At 35.7% G+C, this 17,229-nt stretch overlaps 1 protein-coding gene across 3 annotated transcripts in view; it reads left to right on the plus strand.

Annotated features, from left to right (window-relative positions):
- Positions 1 to 17,229, plus strand: part of ATM (ATM serine/threonine kinase) — a 123,995-nt gene that overhangs the window by 82,566 nt on the left and 24,200 nt on the right. For 2 of the 3 annotated variants that reach the window (XM_070272152.1, NM_001309203.2), the window contains 12 exon segments: positions 1,106 to 1,340; positions 1,755 to 1,922; positions 2,712 to 2,825; positions 3,533 to 3,750; positions 4,117 to 4,324; positions 5,812 to 5,925; positions 6,262 to 6,420; positions 6,852 to 6,990; positions 7,976 to 8,058; positions 9,442 to 9,582; positions 10,358 to 10,474; positions 16,711 to 16,860. In XM_070272152.1, coding sequence (XP_070128253.1) covers positions 1,106 to 1,340; positions 1,755 to 1,922; positions 2,712 to 2,825; positions 3,533 to 3,750; positions 4,117 to 4,324; positions 5,812 to 5,925; positions 6,262 to 6,420; positions 6,852 to 6,990; positions 7,976 to 8,058; positions 9,442 to 9,582; positions 10,358 to 10,474; positions 16,711 to 16,860 — 1,846 coding nt within the window. 3 annotated transcript variants of the gene reach the window in all.

Here is a 17,229-nt window from a genome sequence, read left to right on the forward strand (position 1 = left end):
TTTTCTCAGTTTTGGTTTCTAATATGGTAAATATCAATAGTTATAACCCAATAACTGAAAGCTCTTTGGGGTCTCAATAATTTGTAATATTGTAAAGAGGTTCTTGAGATTAAAAAGCTACCCTAGGATCATTTTGAGAGGAATTAAAGTTTTGGTTCCTATGAATTTGTGTTAATGCTTCCTTGTTTATCAAGCAACTAAGCAAGCTTTCATTTCCTGTCATCGCCTTGTCATCTTCCTAGTCTCCCTGCTTCATCCTGATTTCTCTCAGTACAGTAGTCCTGAAGGATTGGACAGTATTGCTTAGTTTGAACATCTAAGAAGCATACTGTTGTTATAAACTAATTGTACAGTATGCATTTTCTCTTCCTTTAATAAATAGCATTGGTAAATGAAACCTTTGCCAAATGCCAGCATTTCCTTCACTGGATTGTGATTTCTTTAACAGCTGTAATCATGCAGAGTCATCTCCTGTGCCTGGCAGGCACAGTAAGTAATTAATGAGTTTACTTCATCTCCTTGCTGACATGTCCACTTTTACCAAAAGGAGCACTGAAGCAGGACTAGAAGTGTAGGCATTCTGTATGACAGGCCTGATGAATGTGTTCTCATGTCAGAAGAATATATATTTAGAAGTGCTGCTTTTTGTGAGATCGAAGAATATTTTTAAGAAAATCTTTCAAAATGTTTATTTTCTGTGGCCCCTCTGCTGACCCTCAGAGGTCTGACCATTTTGTAGTTTTCTAAACTTTGGTCATTATTTCAGATTATTTATAAGTTGTAATCTTGTTACTCCAAAAACTCCCTTGTACAGTCATGTGCCGTAACAATGTTTCAGTCAACAACGGACCGTGTGTGCAATGGTGGTCCCATAAGATTGGTACCATAGAGCCTAGGTGCGTAGTAGGCTATACCATCTAGGTGTGTGTAAGTGCACTCTCTGATGTTCGCACAGTGACAAAATCGCATAATAATGCATTTCTCAGAACATATCCCCATTGTTCAGTGACAGATAACTGTATTATATCTTAAGTTTAGAACCTGCAGAATACCAGTTTTTTAAAATTTCTCTTCCTTACATGAATTCTGTGATTTTTGCTTTTAGATCAGTCACAGATAGGCAACCCTCTGAAGTCTACATTAAGTGGCGAAAGCACTCCCAGCTTCTCAAAGACAGTGATTTTAGTTTTCAGGAGCCTATCATGGCTCTACGCACAGTCATTTTGGAGATCTTGATGGAAAAGGAAATGGAGAGCTCCCAAAGACAGTGTTTCAAGGACATTCTCACCAAGCATCTTGTAGAACTCTCCACACTAGCCCGAACTTTCAAGAACACTCAGGTAGTAGGATTTAAAACTATCTCACCTCCTGACCTTTCCTTTTATTTCCCAGAAAATAGAAAGCGTGAGTAAAAAAGAAATGTCATTGAGAGACAAAGATCGCTATTAAAATATTATATATCCTAATTGTTTAAGATTTCCATTTTGGAATTTGACCTGAGTTTAGCCTCAGACAAGGTACTTAGCTTCTCTAAGCCTCAACTTCCTGGTCATGAAATGAGAAGATAACTTACTATCTTGATAACAATTCAATGATTTTATACACTCTGTATGTATGAAAAACAGTCAGACGTGGGGGCTGGGGAAGGCAGTCCTGACAAATAATGAAGTCCTCAATGGATGGTAGTTACTGCTTTCAGTGGTAGTAGTAGTAATAGTACAAGTATTTATTCCCATATACCATTTTCATTTCAGCTCCCTGAAAGGGCAATATTTCAAATTAAACAGTATAATTCAGCTAGTTGTGGAGTCTCTGAGTGGCAGCTGGAGGAAGCGCAAGTATTCTGGGCAAAAGAGGAGCAGAGCCTTGCCCTGAGTATTCTCAAGCAAATGATCAAGAAGTTGGATGCCAGTTGTACAGAGGTTGACTTTTTTTTTTTAATTGGCTGAATTAGTATTTTACTGTTATAAATAATAAATCTACAATTTTATTAAACCCTTGAAATTACTGATGGATGAACAAGAAATTATAAAAAGCAGCCTGGAAAATTAATATTTGTAAAAGATGTTTGCAAAGTATTTATTTTTCCTATTTACAACAATTCAATCAGTCTGTCTTTTGGTTGATTTATTTAATTTGTCTGAATGTTTAAAGTTTTGGTCACAATGATGTCCTTCTCACATACACCTGCTTAGTGAATATCACCTTACTGTCATTTTGGTATTGGGCACTGGTATGACATCCTCCATTGTTAGAGATTTCATCGTTATACCAGAGCACCGGAAGTTGGTATGCTATGATGTTTAAATATTGCTTAACAATATGGGCCTTGGAGTAGGGCTGGCCAGAGTTACATATCTTCTTTGTATCTCAGTTTTAATTTTCTACTTTGCAAATTAAGGATAATAATGGTACTCATTTCATAGAGTTCTTGTGAGGATTAAATGAGTTCATATACATAAAGCCATTAGAAAGTGTCTGGCATATACAAGTACTCAATAATTGGGAGTTGGCTCCAATAATAGTAATAATAATAAACAGTAGAGGATAATTGTTTCATAAACTTACATACTTGGAATTATTAAAATAGTTGTATGGTGAAAGCAGATGAGGGAAAACATTTTTAACCTACTTTTGTCCCCCATATGGAAGATATTTTTGTGCAGTCATGGTAATAAATTACATTTTAAGGTTTTGCTTTTTGTATACAGAATGATCCCAACCTAAAACTTATGTACACAGAATGTCTGAGGATTTGTGGCAACTGGTTAGCAGAAACTTGCTTAGAAAATCCTGCAGTCATCATGCAGACCTATCTGGAAAAGGTAAGATTTTCTAGCAACCCTTGAGAGAGTTGTTTAGCGTGAATACATTTGATCTTTTTATCAAGGACAAATATATTTCAAAAGGAAATAAAAGTATGATTTCAATTTTCCGTATATGCTACTGTTGAAGCTCTGTGTAGTCTTTAGCACAGAATGAAACAGAATGTTAGAAAAGAAGGAGCATGTTTTGAAAGACAGCCCAAATATGTCTCTTTTCTACACCTCACCGCCAGCTCCTCTGTCAACAAGTCGTTTCTCCATTTATTTATCTACAAAAATAGCTGATTAAGGAAGTGCAAGTCAGCCTTTGCAATTCATTTGTAGCCCAACCACCCTATCTAAGTAGGGCTAAGATTCAGTCTTCAGCCCCTTTTCACCTTCCTGTTTCTCCCTCTTATTCCTGAAGTTTAACTAATTTTGGAAATAGTTACCTCACTAAATAAGTGTGACATGAAAAGCATAATATGATTGCCTTTAAATTTTGTAGAGTCCTTTGTTTTTGCACAGTTCTTTACAAATATTAGCTCTTTGGGTTATTTCTGTACTGTCAAAGTTGTTTTGAAAAGTCAAGAAAATACTGCATATAATTTAGCTTACACATGTGTATAAAGTTGAACTTTACTGTGGGTGTTTCTTTGATCTGAGTGATTATTTAGATGCATTTAGTATCTGTAAATACAATATAAATGGACTGTGTTTTTTTGAAGGCAGTAGAAGTTGCTGGAAATTGTGATGGAGAAAGCAATGATGAGCTCAGAAATGGAAAAATGAAGGCCTTTCTCTCTTTAGCACGGTTCTCAGATACTCAGTACCAAAGAATTGAAAACTACATGAAATCATCAGAATTTGAAAACAAGCAAGCTCTCCTGAAAAGGGCCAAAGAGGAAGTGGGCCTTCTTAGGGAACATAAAATTCAGACCAACAGGTAACTAGGTGTCTACAAGTGACAAGTGGCAAGATATACACAGTCACTGTGTATCTGTATATACAAAACCAGAGCGTGAACTCATTGTAGCGTATGTGAATGTTAGCTTTTTGTTTTGTTTTTTTTGTTTATTTGTTGGTATCATAGTTGAAAAGAGAGAGGTATTAATATTAAATACAGAATAGTTACCTATTTGATGTAATTAAACCCTTTATTCCAAGTTTTTTCCCTTTATAATCCTTGGAATTTTGCTTTTTCTCCTGGGATAGATACCTGATTTTTCATTGACGTTGTATATCATGTATGATTTTGCAGTTCTATAAAATTTGATGATTTTTGTGTTTTACTTTAATTATCCCATGCAAGATACACAATAAAGGTTCAGCGAGAGCTGGAGCTGGATGAATGTGCGCTCCGTGCACTGAAGGAGGATCGTAAACGTTTCTTATGTAAAGCAGTTGAAAACTACATCAGTTGCTTATTAAGTGGAGAAGGGCATGATATGTGGATATTCCGTCTTTGTTCCCTCTGGCTTGAAAATTCTGGAGTATCTGAAGTCAATGGCATGATGAAGGCAAGTCTTCTTTTTCAACCCACTATTCTAGCCTGTGCTTTAAAAGCTTAGACATGAGCCCCTCAGTGTCGTGGATGTTGTATACTTCTTTGTGTCCCTAGCGCTTGGTTCAGTTACACATAGGTACCTGATTAGCTCTAATGATGCAGGTTTATGTAGAGGTGAGAGAATTTAGATCAGTCTTTTCCTATATCCGTGCAGTTATCACAGGAAAGTACTCAGAATGCTAGATTGGGGGATTTGGAAAGCAATTAAAGAAATGTGATCACAGGTGAGTTTTTCCCCCCTGCTTTATGCTTTTCTGGGATTTTTATAGTGAATTGCTTTTGTAAATGGAAAAAAAAATTTTAAGAAAACATATGGCAGCAAGACAATACTCCCCCTTATCCACAGTGAATACGTTCCAAGCCCCCCATTGGATGCCTGAAACCACAATAGTGCCGAACCCTATAGATACTATGTTTTTTCCTATACATACATACCTATAATAAAGTTTAATTTGTAAATTAGGCATAGTAAGAGATTAACAACAATAACTTCTCTTTGGCATATCCAAATTGCCAGCATCACTACTCTTGCACTTTGGGGCCATTATTAAGTAAAATAAGGGTTATTTGAACACAAGCACAGAGATACCACCACAATAGTGAATCTGATAACCAAGATGGCTACAGAGTGACTAAGGGGCAGGTAGTGTGTACAGCGTGGATACCCTGGACAAAGAAATGATTCACGTCCCGGGCAGGGTGGAGTGTGATGGTGCAAGCTTTCATCACTCTGCTCAGAACAGCATGCAATTTAAAACTTAGGACTTGTTTATTTCTGGAATTTTCCATTTAGTATTTTCAGATCTCATTTGACTGCAGGTAAATGAAACCACAGAAAATGCAACGGACATAAGGGGGGACTACTGTATTTCATAAGTTTTAATTTAAAAATCTTAGATTTTACTGATGACTCCTAATCTTAATGTTATGTTTACAAGATATGTATTAGCTGTCAGTTTGAAGCTTAAAAGTAAAATGGTTCTTCTGAATGAAAAGGATTATAAGGCTCATAATAGATATAACCAGTCTCTGCTACTAGTGCACATTAAATCCTGTTACTTTTAGCATATAGGGAAAAATAGTTATTCCATTTTATTACACACTGACTTCTCAGGAGTCAAGATCACGATAGTCCTCAGATCCATGTTTGTCGTCCTTGGGTTCACTGGAATATAAGCAGGTGTTCCAAGTATTCCAGTTTTGAATACAATTTAATTTAGAATCAAATAGTATGACTTACTGATGAAGCAATCTAGAATACTCATCAGAAAGACTTTCAGGTAAGATAGATTATAAGGAAAAAAATGTAGTTAAGGAAGTTTTAACAACCACTAGATGGTTGTGCTAGTAGAAGAACATTATCTTAGAATAATTTATTTGCTTAGATATGAGACTATTTGAAATGCATTGTTTCTTAATTTTGTTTCTTTTTAATAATAGAGAGATGGAATAAAGATTCCATCGTATAAATTTTTGCCTCTTATGTACCAATTGGCTGCTAGAATGGGGACCAAGATGATGGGAGGCCTAGGATTTCATGAAGTCCTCAATAACGTAAGTAAACCTGAAAAACAAACACTGCTACTGCTTTTTGTTTATATTATGTACTACATAAAGTATAAACTACTGTTCCACTCCAAAAATGGAAATACAAAAAGATTTTAGTTATATTTATTGGGCCATATAAGGGCAGGAATAAAGATTTCCTTTGTTCTCCTCTCACTCTCTCATTCTCCATGTCCCTCTGTCTCTCACACACATCCACACACTCTACCCACTGCAGTATCTAGTACGGTAACGCATATCTTAATGTTAAGCAAAATGAAAGATTGTGGATTTTCTATGTTTTGTTTGTTTGCATAAAGCTAATAGGTCTTCATTTTCTGACAGCTCATCTCTAGAATTTCAATGGATCACCCCCATCATACTTTGTTTATTATACTTGCATTAGCAAATGCAAACAAAGATGAATTTTTGACCAAACCAGAGGCAGCAAGAAGGAGTAGAATAACTAAAAGTGCACCTAAACAAAGCTCTCAGCTTGATGAGGTATTTGGATTAAACATACATACCTTTTTAAATTGTGGTATTTATTTTTCCCAGAATATTCTTTTCTTAAGTCTCAGGGATTCTAAGTAAGTTTGTAAATTTGTAAATCCTTTGTTATGGTGCCACCTAAAATTGGCTCAGAATTCCTGAATTTCTTAAAGCATTGGCGATACCAATAATATTTCACTTTTTTTCCTCACAGCAGTGAGCAAAGAAAAAATAGATTTTGAAAGGCACCCGAGTCATTTCTCTTGAGATTATTATACCTTTGATGTATTTCATTCATAAGGTGACTGTTGTGTTTGTATCTGAGAGATTATAGTCCTTCCATTGTCTAGATATGTGTATAAATTCTTTTTCCTTTGTTTTTATAACTGAAAAGTTTCTGTTGGGTATTTCCTTATGTGATATTGTTTGTTTTTTAATAACAGGATCGAACTGAGGCTGCAAACAAAATAATACATACTATCAGGACTAGAAGACCTCAGATGATCAGAAGTGTTGAGGCGCTTTGTGATGCTTATATTATATTAGCAAACTTAGATGCCACTCAGTGGAGGACTCAGAGACGTATGTGTTTGAAAGAATGAGTGTTGCTTTCTTGCTATGTTCTTCTCTGTAGGGGTCTATTAATTATAGAGCCTAATATGTAAATGTGTTTAAAATCACAAATACGGTAATTGCAAATATGAAGGTCCTGATGGTTACAGTTAATACATGATTCAAAACTTAATTTTTATCTCATAGCTTTACCACACTCCTGTCATTTTTTTCACTTAATATCTTTTAGCGGAATTGATTAATAGGTGACTGCACTGAATTAATTATTTGATTGCTCTGAGTAATCTGGTACAAATTTGTTGCAGAGAATTGCATAGAGGCCAAGTTCATTAAAATAACTGAATAACTGAGAATTTTCAAAGTTGACGTTTTTTAAAATGATATTGGTTATTCACTGTACCCTAGGACTTAGAAATGAAAAGGCCTTATCATTTCCTCCGTAAGTGTTAGAATGCCTCGCATGTAATCCATCGTTCTTCTTATGTCTCTTCAAATAATTATAAGCTGCTGTAATACTTGGTTATGTGCGTACACTTATGAGTATCTCTCTCCTCATTCTTTAGTAATCAGAATTGTCTTCACATTTAAATTGTTACTTTTATATAAGAATGAGACTTCTTCTAGTGTTCCTTTAAGCAAAAAAAAATATATTGTGAGGTCCTTTAGTTACATTTAATAGTAATATCTATGTGCTGTGCAAACTGTTACATAGTTATCTTAAGATGCTCAGCCTGGCCCCTCACGTGGAATCCGGTCTAATTACCAATGCCAAGTAACCTGCAAATTTGTTTGTAAGCCATGTTATCCATTGCTATGCTCTGAGCCCGAGTTACATTGTGTCCCAAGCTCTTGGATCTTCATTTCTAAATCAGGGCCTAAACCACAGATTCACCACAGGTTGGAGTCTATGGCATCTGCTGAATTCTCCTGCTTTACCTTGAGTGTTGTTCCCCAGTTTGCAGTGGTCACTAAAGCCTCTTTATTTTATATACAGAAGGCATAAATATTCCAGCAGACCAGCCAATTACTAAACTTCAGAACTTAGAAGATGTTGTTGTCCCTACTATGGAAATTAAGGTAATTTGCCATTAACTGTTTTGATTCTTTATTAAACTAAATTCCTCTTTATTAGGTTAAACCATTTGAAATAACCTTTTTTTAATAGGTCAAAATTTGGTTAAATATTGGCAGTTTCATTTGTTTCATCCTGTAGTTTTCTTCTTTGATTCTCTGCCCAAGCCTTAAAATCCTTAAAGCCCTCTCCTGTTTTCTTTTCTTTTGCCTTCAGTTTTACACCCCCCATCTGTCTTATGAAGCAAGTCTGGAGAACAGACTGGTGGTTACCAGAGAGGGGAGAGGTTGTGGGGGAGCAGGCAAAATGAGTGAAGGGAATTAAGGGATACAAACTTCCAGTTATAAAATTAGTGTCCTGGGGGTGTAATGTACAGCATAGGGAATATGGACAATAATAATATAACTTTACATGGTGACAGATGGTAACTAGACTGATTGTGGTGATCATTTCATAATGTATATAAATGTCGAATGACTATGATGTACACCTGAAACTAATAGGATATTGTATGTCAGTTATACTTCAACTGAAAAAAAAAGGTCTATAGTCTGTTATCTTCATTGGCCAGAAGAAGGAGAGAGCCCATGTGCTTATGCCAAGATTAATTTTTAACTTGGCAGGAAAGTTCCTAATTGCTTTATATTAGTTTTAAAAATTCTGTATGCATTAGAATGTATTGACTGATTTTACAGTATTAAATTGACTGTAATATAAGCATGATACTTTTAGCTATGTCATAAAGATCTTTTATTGCTAGAAGTACCATTTGGGCAAGGATATATGTAATAATAATAAAGTTTATAGTTTAGAAATGATCATTTTAACTACATTGTAAATCTCTCCTTTGAGTTTACAGTTTAGTGCTTAGAATCCCTAGTTATTTGATCTGAAATGTAGTTGCATCATGTGGATTAACTCATATCTTTCCAGCCATACCAGCAAAGTTCTTTAGCTATTTCCTAGAAATGCCAGATTTAGCAGTTACAAAACAGAAAACTCTCCACACTTTTCTAAAATTTACCTAATCATGTTCTTGTGAGGAGTTTATTTCTCAGATGACTTAACATATACAATTCCATGGTAAGACCTGAATCCTGGTTTTTCAATAGTTTTTCAGTGGTATTATTTCAGTGGTATTGGTACTTTGCATGCCCTGCTTTAATTAAGAGATATTTAGGAAGGTGAATTGTGTTTATGTCACTTTTTTAAACCTTCCCAATGTCAAATCTTCTTTCGTTTAAACAGAAAGTAAAGTTATAGCTCCACTTCTTAACCAACAGTACATTGTCATTCATTCCTCTGTTTAATATTAAAATTGTTATTTACACTTTATTTAAATGCAAATAGTGTATCTGACCTATTATCATATTGATACTTTTTCTTAGGTGGACCCCACAGGAGAATATGAAAATCTGGTGACTATACAATCATTTAAAGCAGAATTTCGTTTAGCAGGAGGTCTCAATTTACCAAAAATAATAGATTGTTTGGGCTCTGATGGCAAAGAAAGGAGACAGCTTGTCAAGGTGAGACTTCCCTTCTCTGGTGTGGTTCTTAGTGGGTCAATGAAAGCAAGTCAAAGAAAAACTATAGTTGATATTTTCTTCCTGCTTTATTTGGGTCTTTGTTTTTATTCTGAATAATTACAAGTGAGGAAAACTTATAGAGTAGAAATAATTATTTTCTAGAAGCAGAATGCTTTTCCTCATTTTTCTGTATCTTTGAAAAACCATCATTACAAAAATTGAAAGAAGTAAAAGAATAATTTTAACGTACAGACATGATGAGGCTAATAATCAGCTTGCTTGTCATAGAAAAAACTATTTTGTTAGTTGTTGCATATTTTCTCAAATAGTTCAAGTTGGAGGCCCTTGCTCCAGTATCCTGAGTTTGGCACTCTGCTAAGTGCTGTTAAATGGACCAGAAAGGGATCAGCATTCCCGTTGTAGTCTGCTCAAAAGCTCTTTGGGCCTTGCTGGGTTTGGTGGAGAGAGAGTAGTGCTGCACCACCCAGGGATTTTGCAGTGGCCCTCAGGTAGAGGAGTTCCAGTTAACCTAATTACAAAATCAGCTAGGAGAGACTTCTTGTTTCTAAATTGTTCTGCCTACATGGTGTTATAGCTTATTCTAAATGAAAGAATAGCATTGGGTCTTGATTACTTTAAGCGACTGTTAGGAGGAGCACAGATGCTCGGATTGATTTCTGAGTGCCCTTTCCCTGTTTTCAGATGACTCTTCGTGTGATTGTATAATAAAGAAAATGACCTGTGCTTAGTTATTTGTGTTTTGATTATTCTGAAGGGCCGTGATGACCTGAGACAAGATGCTGTCATGCAGCAGGTTTTCCAGATGTGCAATACATTACTGCAGAGAAACACTGAAACCAGGAAGAGGAAATTGACCATCTGCACATATAAGGTGACTAGTTTTTACTTCTGCTGCTTCACCAGGAACATAGAAAAGATGCTGTTCTTCAGACCAGGGGTCTGCAAATGTTTTCTGTCAAGGACCAGGTAGTAAACATCTGAGACTTTGTGGGCCACATAAGGTTTCTGTCACATATTCTTTATTTTTTCTTTACAGCTCTTTAAACTGAAAAACCATTCTTAGCTCACAGGCTGTATATAAACTGTTTGGGGCTGGGTTTGGTCCAAACACCATAGATTGCCAGTCTCTCCTTTAGCCAAATTGTTTTTTATTTTCTTTTTTTAAAAGTACCCATTAGGGGCTGGCCCCGTGGCCGAGTGGTTAAGTTAGCACGCTCTGCTGCAGGCGGCCCAGTGTTTCATTGGTTCGAATCCTGGGCACGGACATGGCACTGCTCATCAAACCACGCTGAGGCAGCGTCCCACATGCCACAACTAGAAGGACACACAACGAAGAATATACAACTATGTACTAGGGGGCTTTGGGGAGAAAAAGGAAAAAAATAAAATCTTGAAAAAAAAAGTTAAAAAGTGCTCATTAATGTTAACTGCAGTTAGGTGTTTCTTGTAATCAAAAAAGTATTTTTTCTTATCTTTGAGCATGTGCCCTATTTCTGGTATAAAAGTACTTTTAAGAAGAAAAGTAGTGTTAAGAAGGAAGTTTTGATTCAGTGAAGAATTTAGCACATAAAATAGGCTTTTAAAAATGTTAATTTGTTGGTTTTTGACTACAGAATGCATTTGCATGTTTCAAAAATCCAACAATAGGAAAAGGTATAAAAAGAGAAGCCTTCTCTCACCTTGTCCCTCTCAGCCTCATCCCCCCACCCCTATGAGTGCCGTTTTCATTTGTTTCGAGTGTTACGCAAATGGAATATATTTTCCTATTTCTCCCCTTTCTTAGAGAAAAGAAAACATATGTATCTTTTTTTAACTCAACAATATTTTATAGAGATCTTTCATTTTTTAATAGGGGCTTTGTATGTTTGTACATAGTTATACAAATTCTTACTGTGTAAAATGGGCATTTGGGTTTATAGTCTTTTGCTATTGCCAACAATGTGTTGCAATGGACGACCTTGGACATACATGTGCAGGTGAATTTGTGGGATAGATTTCCAGAAGTTGGATTGATGTGTCAGAGGATATATGTACCTATAATTAGGTCGATATTGTCAGATTAGTCTTAATGGAGGGATGTACCAGTTTGCATTTCCTCCAGCAGTTTGCCTGAGAAGACAATTCTGAAGTTACATTATTCTGTTAATCATCTTTGGCTGTTAAATTGAATGCTCATTTGGCATGTTTACGTTTTTAAAAATAACAATAGGAGCCGGCTCCATGGCCGAGTGGTTGAGGTTGCGCGCTCCGCTGCGGCGGCCCAGGGTTCAGATCCTGGGCGCGGACGTGGCACCGCTCGTCAGGCCCACGTTGAGGTGGCATCCCATATCCCACAACTAGAAGGACCTGCAACTAAGATATGTACCGGGGTGTGGGGGGGTTGGGAAATAAAGCAGGAAAAATAAAAAAAGGAAGATTGGCAACAGTTGTTAGCCCAGGTGCCAATCTTTAAAAAATAAATAAATAAATAAAATACAATAAACCTTCATTTTGAAGGGCCTGCTTCCTGTAGGAGTGTTCTTTTTGGTTTCATTCCTGTATCTCACGTTTGCCCTTTATTCTTCTATCACTGTTGTAACAAGGCTTATTTGTTTATTCATTGTTCCTTTTTCTATGAAGATGTAAATAAGAAAGTGTATGGATAATTTATTGTGTAGTAGAGAAGCAATCCTTCAGTCTCTTAGGGTAGTCCAAATCTGTTTCTTATACCCACAAAATGGTACCTACCCACAAGTGTTTCTTTTCTCTAGCAAGCTAACTCTCTTTAACTTGGCAGTATCCTAACTATCAACTAAAACTAGTTTAAAAATATAATTGAAAAAAGTCCTTTTCACAGAAATAAAAAGCATATAAGTTGAATAAACTGCCCAAGAGTAATGTTAACAAGAAACAGGAAAAAAATTACAAAAATAATAAGAAAGAGTAAAGAAAAACTAGGATAAGATGGAGGTACCATGTCTTAAACAGGAAGACAATGGAAAATGTCAGCTCATTTCAAATTAATGCATAGATAATGAAATTCCAATCAAATTTTTTGTAACTCGGAAAATGATTTAAAAGTTTATCTTGAAAAATATATTGGTGAGAATGACTAAAATGTCTTTGAATAAAAGAAATAGATGAGAGTGGACTTTATCTAGTCATACCAAATCAAATGGTAAAGCTTTAGTAATGAAGATGGTGTGGTTTGTGGCATAAGAATAGATTCATGAGACAGAATAAGTAGCCTTAAAACAGATGTTTATGAATACATTTATTGTAAGAAATTAGTATATAGCTATGACTTTTTAAAAATTCCCGAATAAGCCTAAAAATGCTATTATCTCTGGGTAATAGCTGCTTTATTATATATCTCAAGTTCTTCACAATGAGCATTTTTTATTATAAAAATAATTGTTAAACTAAAAATCCCAAATAGGGGAATGGGAAAAAAGAAATTAGATCTCCCTCCAAAATTCTGATTGAGTCAGGCTATTATAATTGAAAACAGAATTAATTTTGAGCTTTTTAACTGCCTTCAGAAACAGAAATATAAAACTCATTAGTTGGGCAGAATGGGGATCGGGAAAGCATATTATTTATTAAGAAAAGCACACTTCTTAGCCTTCAAGTGTGTGAGAAATTTGTCACATGGAACTTCATAGGCTATTAACTAATATAATTGATGCTTCCCAGTTGCAGTTTAAAAAAACCTAGTTAGGGGCCGGCCCAATGGCACAGCAGTTAAGTTCACACGTTCCGCTTCAGCGGCCCAAGGTTCACGGGTTCGGATCCCAGGTGTGGACATGGCACCGCTTGGCAAGCCATGCTATGGTAGGTGTCCCACATATAAAGTAGAGGAAGATGGGAACGGATGTGAGCTCAGGAGCAGTCTTCCTCAGAAAAAAGAGGAGGATTGGCAGCAGATGTTAGCTCAGGGCTAATCTTCCTCAAAAAAAGTTTTAAAAAACTAGTCAGTCTTCAATGACAAAAGATAAAGATCTGTGAAATCTGTTCTTTAGAGGGACTTCTTTGATATGGTTTAGATCAGTGCTACTCAAACTGCACAGTCATCATAATCACTTGGAGGGTTTGTTAAAACACAGATTGCTGAGCCCCATTCTCATAATTTCTAATTCTAGGATAGGGCCTGAGAATATACATTTCTAGCAAGATACCAAGTGATGCTGATGCTTCCGTGGTTCAGGGACCACACTTTGGGACCTACCAGTCTAGTTACTTTGCTGTATTGATGTAGCTCAATTGTAGGACAAAGTTGACGAGCTGTTAGCTGTCTCCTATCTGGCAAATACTTTAATAATTGTTAAGAAATTCTTAGAGGGCAGCTATTCTATAATGTGAACGAAAGGAAATTTTTATGCTCTAAGTGCCAGGCTTTTAGATAGCAAAGCTGATGACTGAAGAATTGAGTTATAATGGGTTATAAAAAGTATGGGCTATAGGAGCAACTCCTGATTTTCTCAGAAAGCAGCTAAGGTTTCCTAGCAGATACACAGTTGAGCCTCCAAAGTTCATTGCTATGAAGCATGAAAGAGAGAAATCCTCGATCTAGAATATTTTGAAGGCAGAAATTACTAAACTTCCATCTCTACCTTAGGACTTGAATTTTAATTTCTAATTTTTGTGCAGAACAATTTTATCAATTAAATAATTGAGTTATTTAATGCTATACATCTAAATATTAAAGTATGACCTCTAAACATGAGAGTTTAGGTTTAACTTTATTGCTTAGAATTACAATACTGGGCCAATAGATTTATGTTATTTTGAGATTATTCCAAGAATGTGAAAGTTGTGTCATCAATATGTTGAGCTAGTTGTTCTTGACTTTAGTTAAGGTTCCTAGAGGTATTAACTGTATGTAGGGAAGCAGTCTACCTAGTCCAGGTTTTCTGTGGAGTCATTCCCAATGCTGGCATTCAGGCTTCCTGTGATCATTGTGTCAACAAGAGGTTTCATTGAGTACCTGGAACTAGCTCTTGGTACCCAAATCTCAAGTGTCAATATGCAACCTCAAAAGGAGAGACCTGCATATTGAGGCATGCCAGAAATCTCTTGTCAGAATCAGAGGGAGATGAAGGAAGACAAAGTTCTTACTGTATATGCTGGCACTCAGACATAGCACTCTGACAACCAGAATCAGTGTGCCTGGCCTAATTTTTCTCTACTAAAACTACATCTTTCCAAAGTAAATTGAACAGCAAGCCTAAAGTCTTAGATGTGAGAGGACTCATTTTTTAAAATGCAAGTCTCTTATAAACAATATTTAAGTGCTGAAAGAAGCTTTCTGCTTAACTCTTCATCATGCCTTATGCCAATAAATAATTTTTCTTCTTTGTGATCTATGTTTCAGAGCATCCTCCTCAGGGTTCTGGGAGAGAAGCCATGATGTCCTAAGGCATTCACTTTGCATAATGAATTGATTGCATTTCTCTGTATCTGGGATGGTAGTAGCTATGTACCTTGGGAGAATTTAGAAAATAGTCATCACTCATTGTTGTGATACCCACACAAAATACCCAGATACCAGCTGAAATAGGCTATTCCAGAGAATCGTAGAACCAGAGAAAATACTGCCATTTACCTTTTGAAACTTAAATTCAACTGTTTTTCCATTAGCCAACATCACAGTTAAACTCTGGAATGAAATAGAAAAAAAAGTCAACCTGTTCTTTCTAGATCAGTTTCTTAAAAAATGACAAGAGTTTGATTTTTTCCCCATAACTAGATATTGATAGAATGTAATCAGTGGAAAAGGGACCTCAGGTGGAATGTACTAGGAGGCAAGAATGTTAATGTGATCAAACATTATAGGAGGAAGGCGTTTAGAGGTACTTAGGCAGGAAGGGAAATCAGTAGGAAGGGCTGTGAGATCCATTCATTCATTTGTTCAATAAATGTTTATTTACACTTCTAGCATTGTGTTAGATACTCTGCTAAGTGCTGGGGATATAAAAGGAATAAAACATAGCCCTAGGTCTATAAATTGGTACAACCACTTTGGATAGTTATTTGACAATATCTGGTTAACTAAATTGAAGATGGACATCTCCTAAGCTATTCAATTCCTAGGTATATACCCTAGAGAAACTGAAATATGTTCACCAGTTGACTCGTTTATTGCAGCAGTGTTTCAGGAAAATCTGGAAACAATGTAAATGTTAATCAGTATGCAGATTGGTTAATTGTGGTATATTTATACAGTAAGAAGTTGTTAAAACAAGTAACTTAGAGTTAAATGTACTAACACAGCTAAAGGTAAAACAGTGTTGAGTGAGAAAAAAGCAAATTGCAGAAGCATACATATAGTATAATACTCTTAATTTAAAGCTTACAACTATTTGTGTATGTATAGCTTTGAAATAAAAATATGTAAATTCTTTTTGTACCAAAAAATACATAAACAATGATAAGTTCGCAGTCATCTCCATGGAAGGAGGGGCGTGGAATCAGTGAGGGGTACAAGGGGAGCTTTGTCTTTCCCAGCAGATATGAGAAAATCTTAGATTTGTTAAAGCTGTTTACTCAGTAAAAGGCTGTTTGTTTATATCATTTTCTACATTTTATGTATGTTTATAATGTCATAATTTTTTATCTTCCCAGTACAATTGCTCATAATATGTTTAGGAAAACATTTCCTCTTGGTGAAGCTAACAAGACTATAAAGCAAGAATGCATATACTTTCAGTTATTAAGGTATACTAAAATTGAGACTACATTCAATAATTTCCAAGGTGAAATATTTCAGATTTGTTTGATAGTAAAAGTATGAGGAAAACATTTCATGCCTCTACTGCATGGACCAAGCTAACTATGGCCCAGTCACAGACATTGAAGAGTGTCATTAACAGGACTGATCTCTCAGGGAATCATGGAGATTGAGAGTTGGGCAGGTTCTCAGAAGTTTAAGCAGCAGGCTAGAAAATCATATTCTTTGAGCTTAAGTTTATTTTTAGTTGCTTTCCTCCAAGGAGCTTTGTCTCCCCTGGACAGAGAACTAGTAATACAACTTGACAAAATGCTTCACCCTGACTCTGATAGTTGAATGATCATCACATGCTCTTTAATACCCTCCAGAGTTAAAATGTATTTAATCTGTAACTTCAGGTGGTTCCCCTCTCTCAGCGAAGTGGTGTTCTTGAGTGGTGCACAGGAACGGTCCCTATTGGTGAATTTCTTGTTAACAACGAGAATGGTGCCCATAAAAGATACAGGCCAGAGGATTTCAGTGCCCTTCAATGCCAAAAGAAAATGATGGTGAGTGACCCTCTAAGGTATAAGTTATTGCAAGATTATTTAATATCTTATTAAAGCTGGCAGTTATCAAATATTACAGACACAAAGTTTTGATTTCATCAGGTGACTGTTAATGATACTAAATAAAAGAAAGTAAGCTGATCAGAATGAAAGTGTATATGTGAGTGAAAAGGGAAGGTTTTTAAACTACGTAAAGTGTCAACCCTTGTCCGATGAGAAATTTATCATCATTCATTGTATGCTAATGTGCTTCCAGTTTAGGGTAAGCTAATTCTTAACAAAACAAAACACTAAATAAAACAAAAAAACAGATTATGAAATACTTTTTATATGAAACTAATATAGAGACCTTCTAAGACACTTGCCACA

The sequence above is a fragment of the Equus caballus genome, chromosome 7 (genome assembly GCF_041296265.1).
Source record: "Equus caballus isolate H_3958 breed thoroughbred chromosome 7, TB-T2T, whole genome shotgun sequence".
NCBI lineage: Eukaryota > Metazoa > Chordata > Mammalia > Perissodactyla > Equidae > Equus > Equus caballus.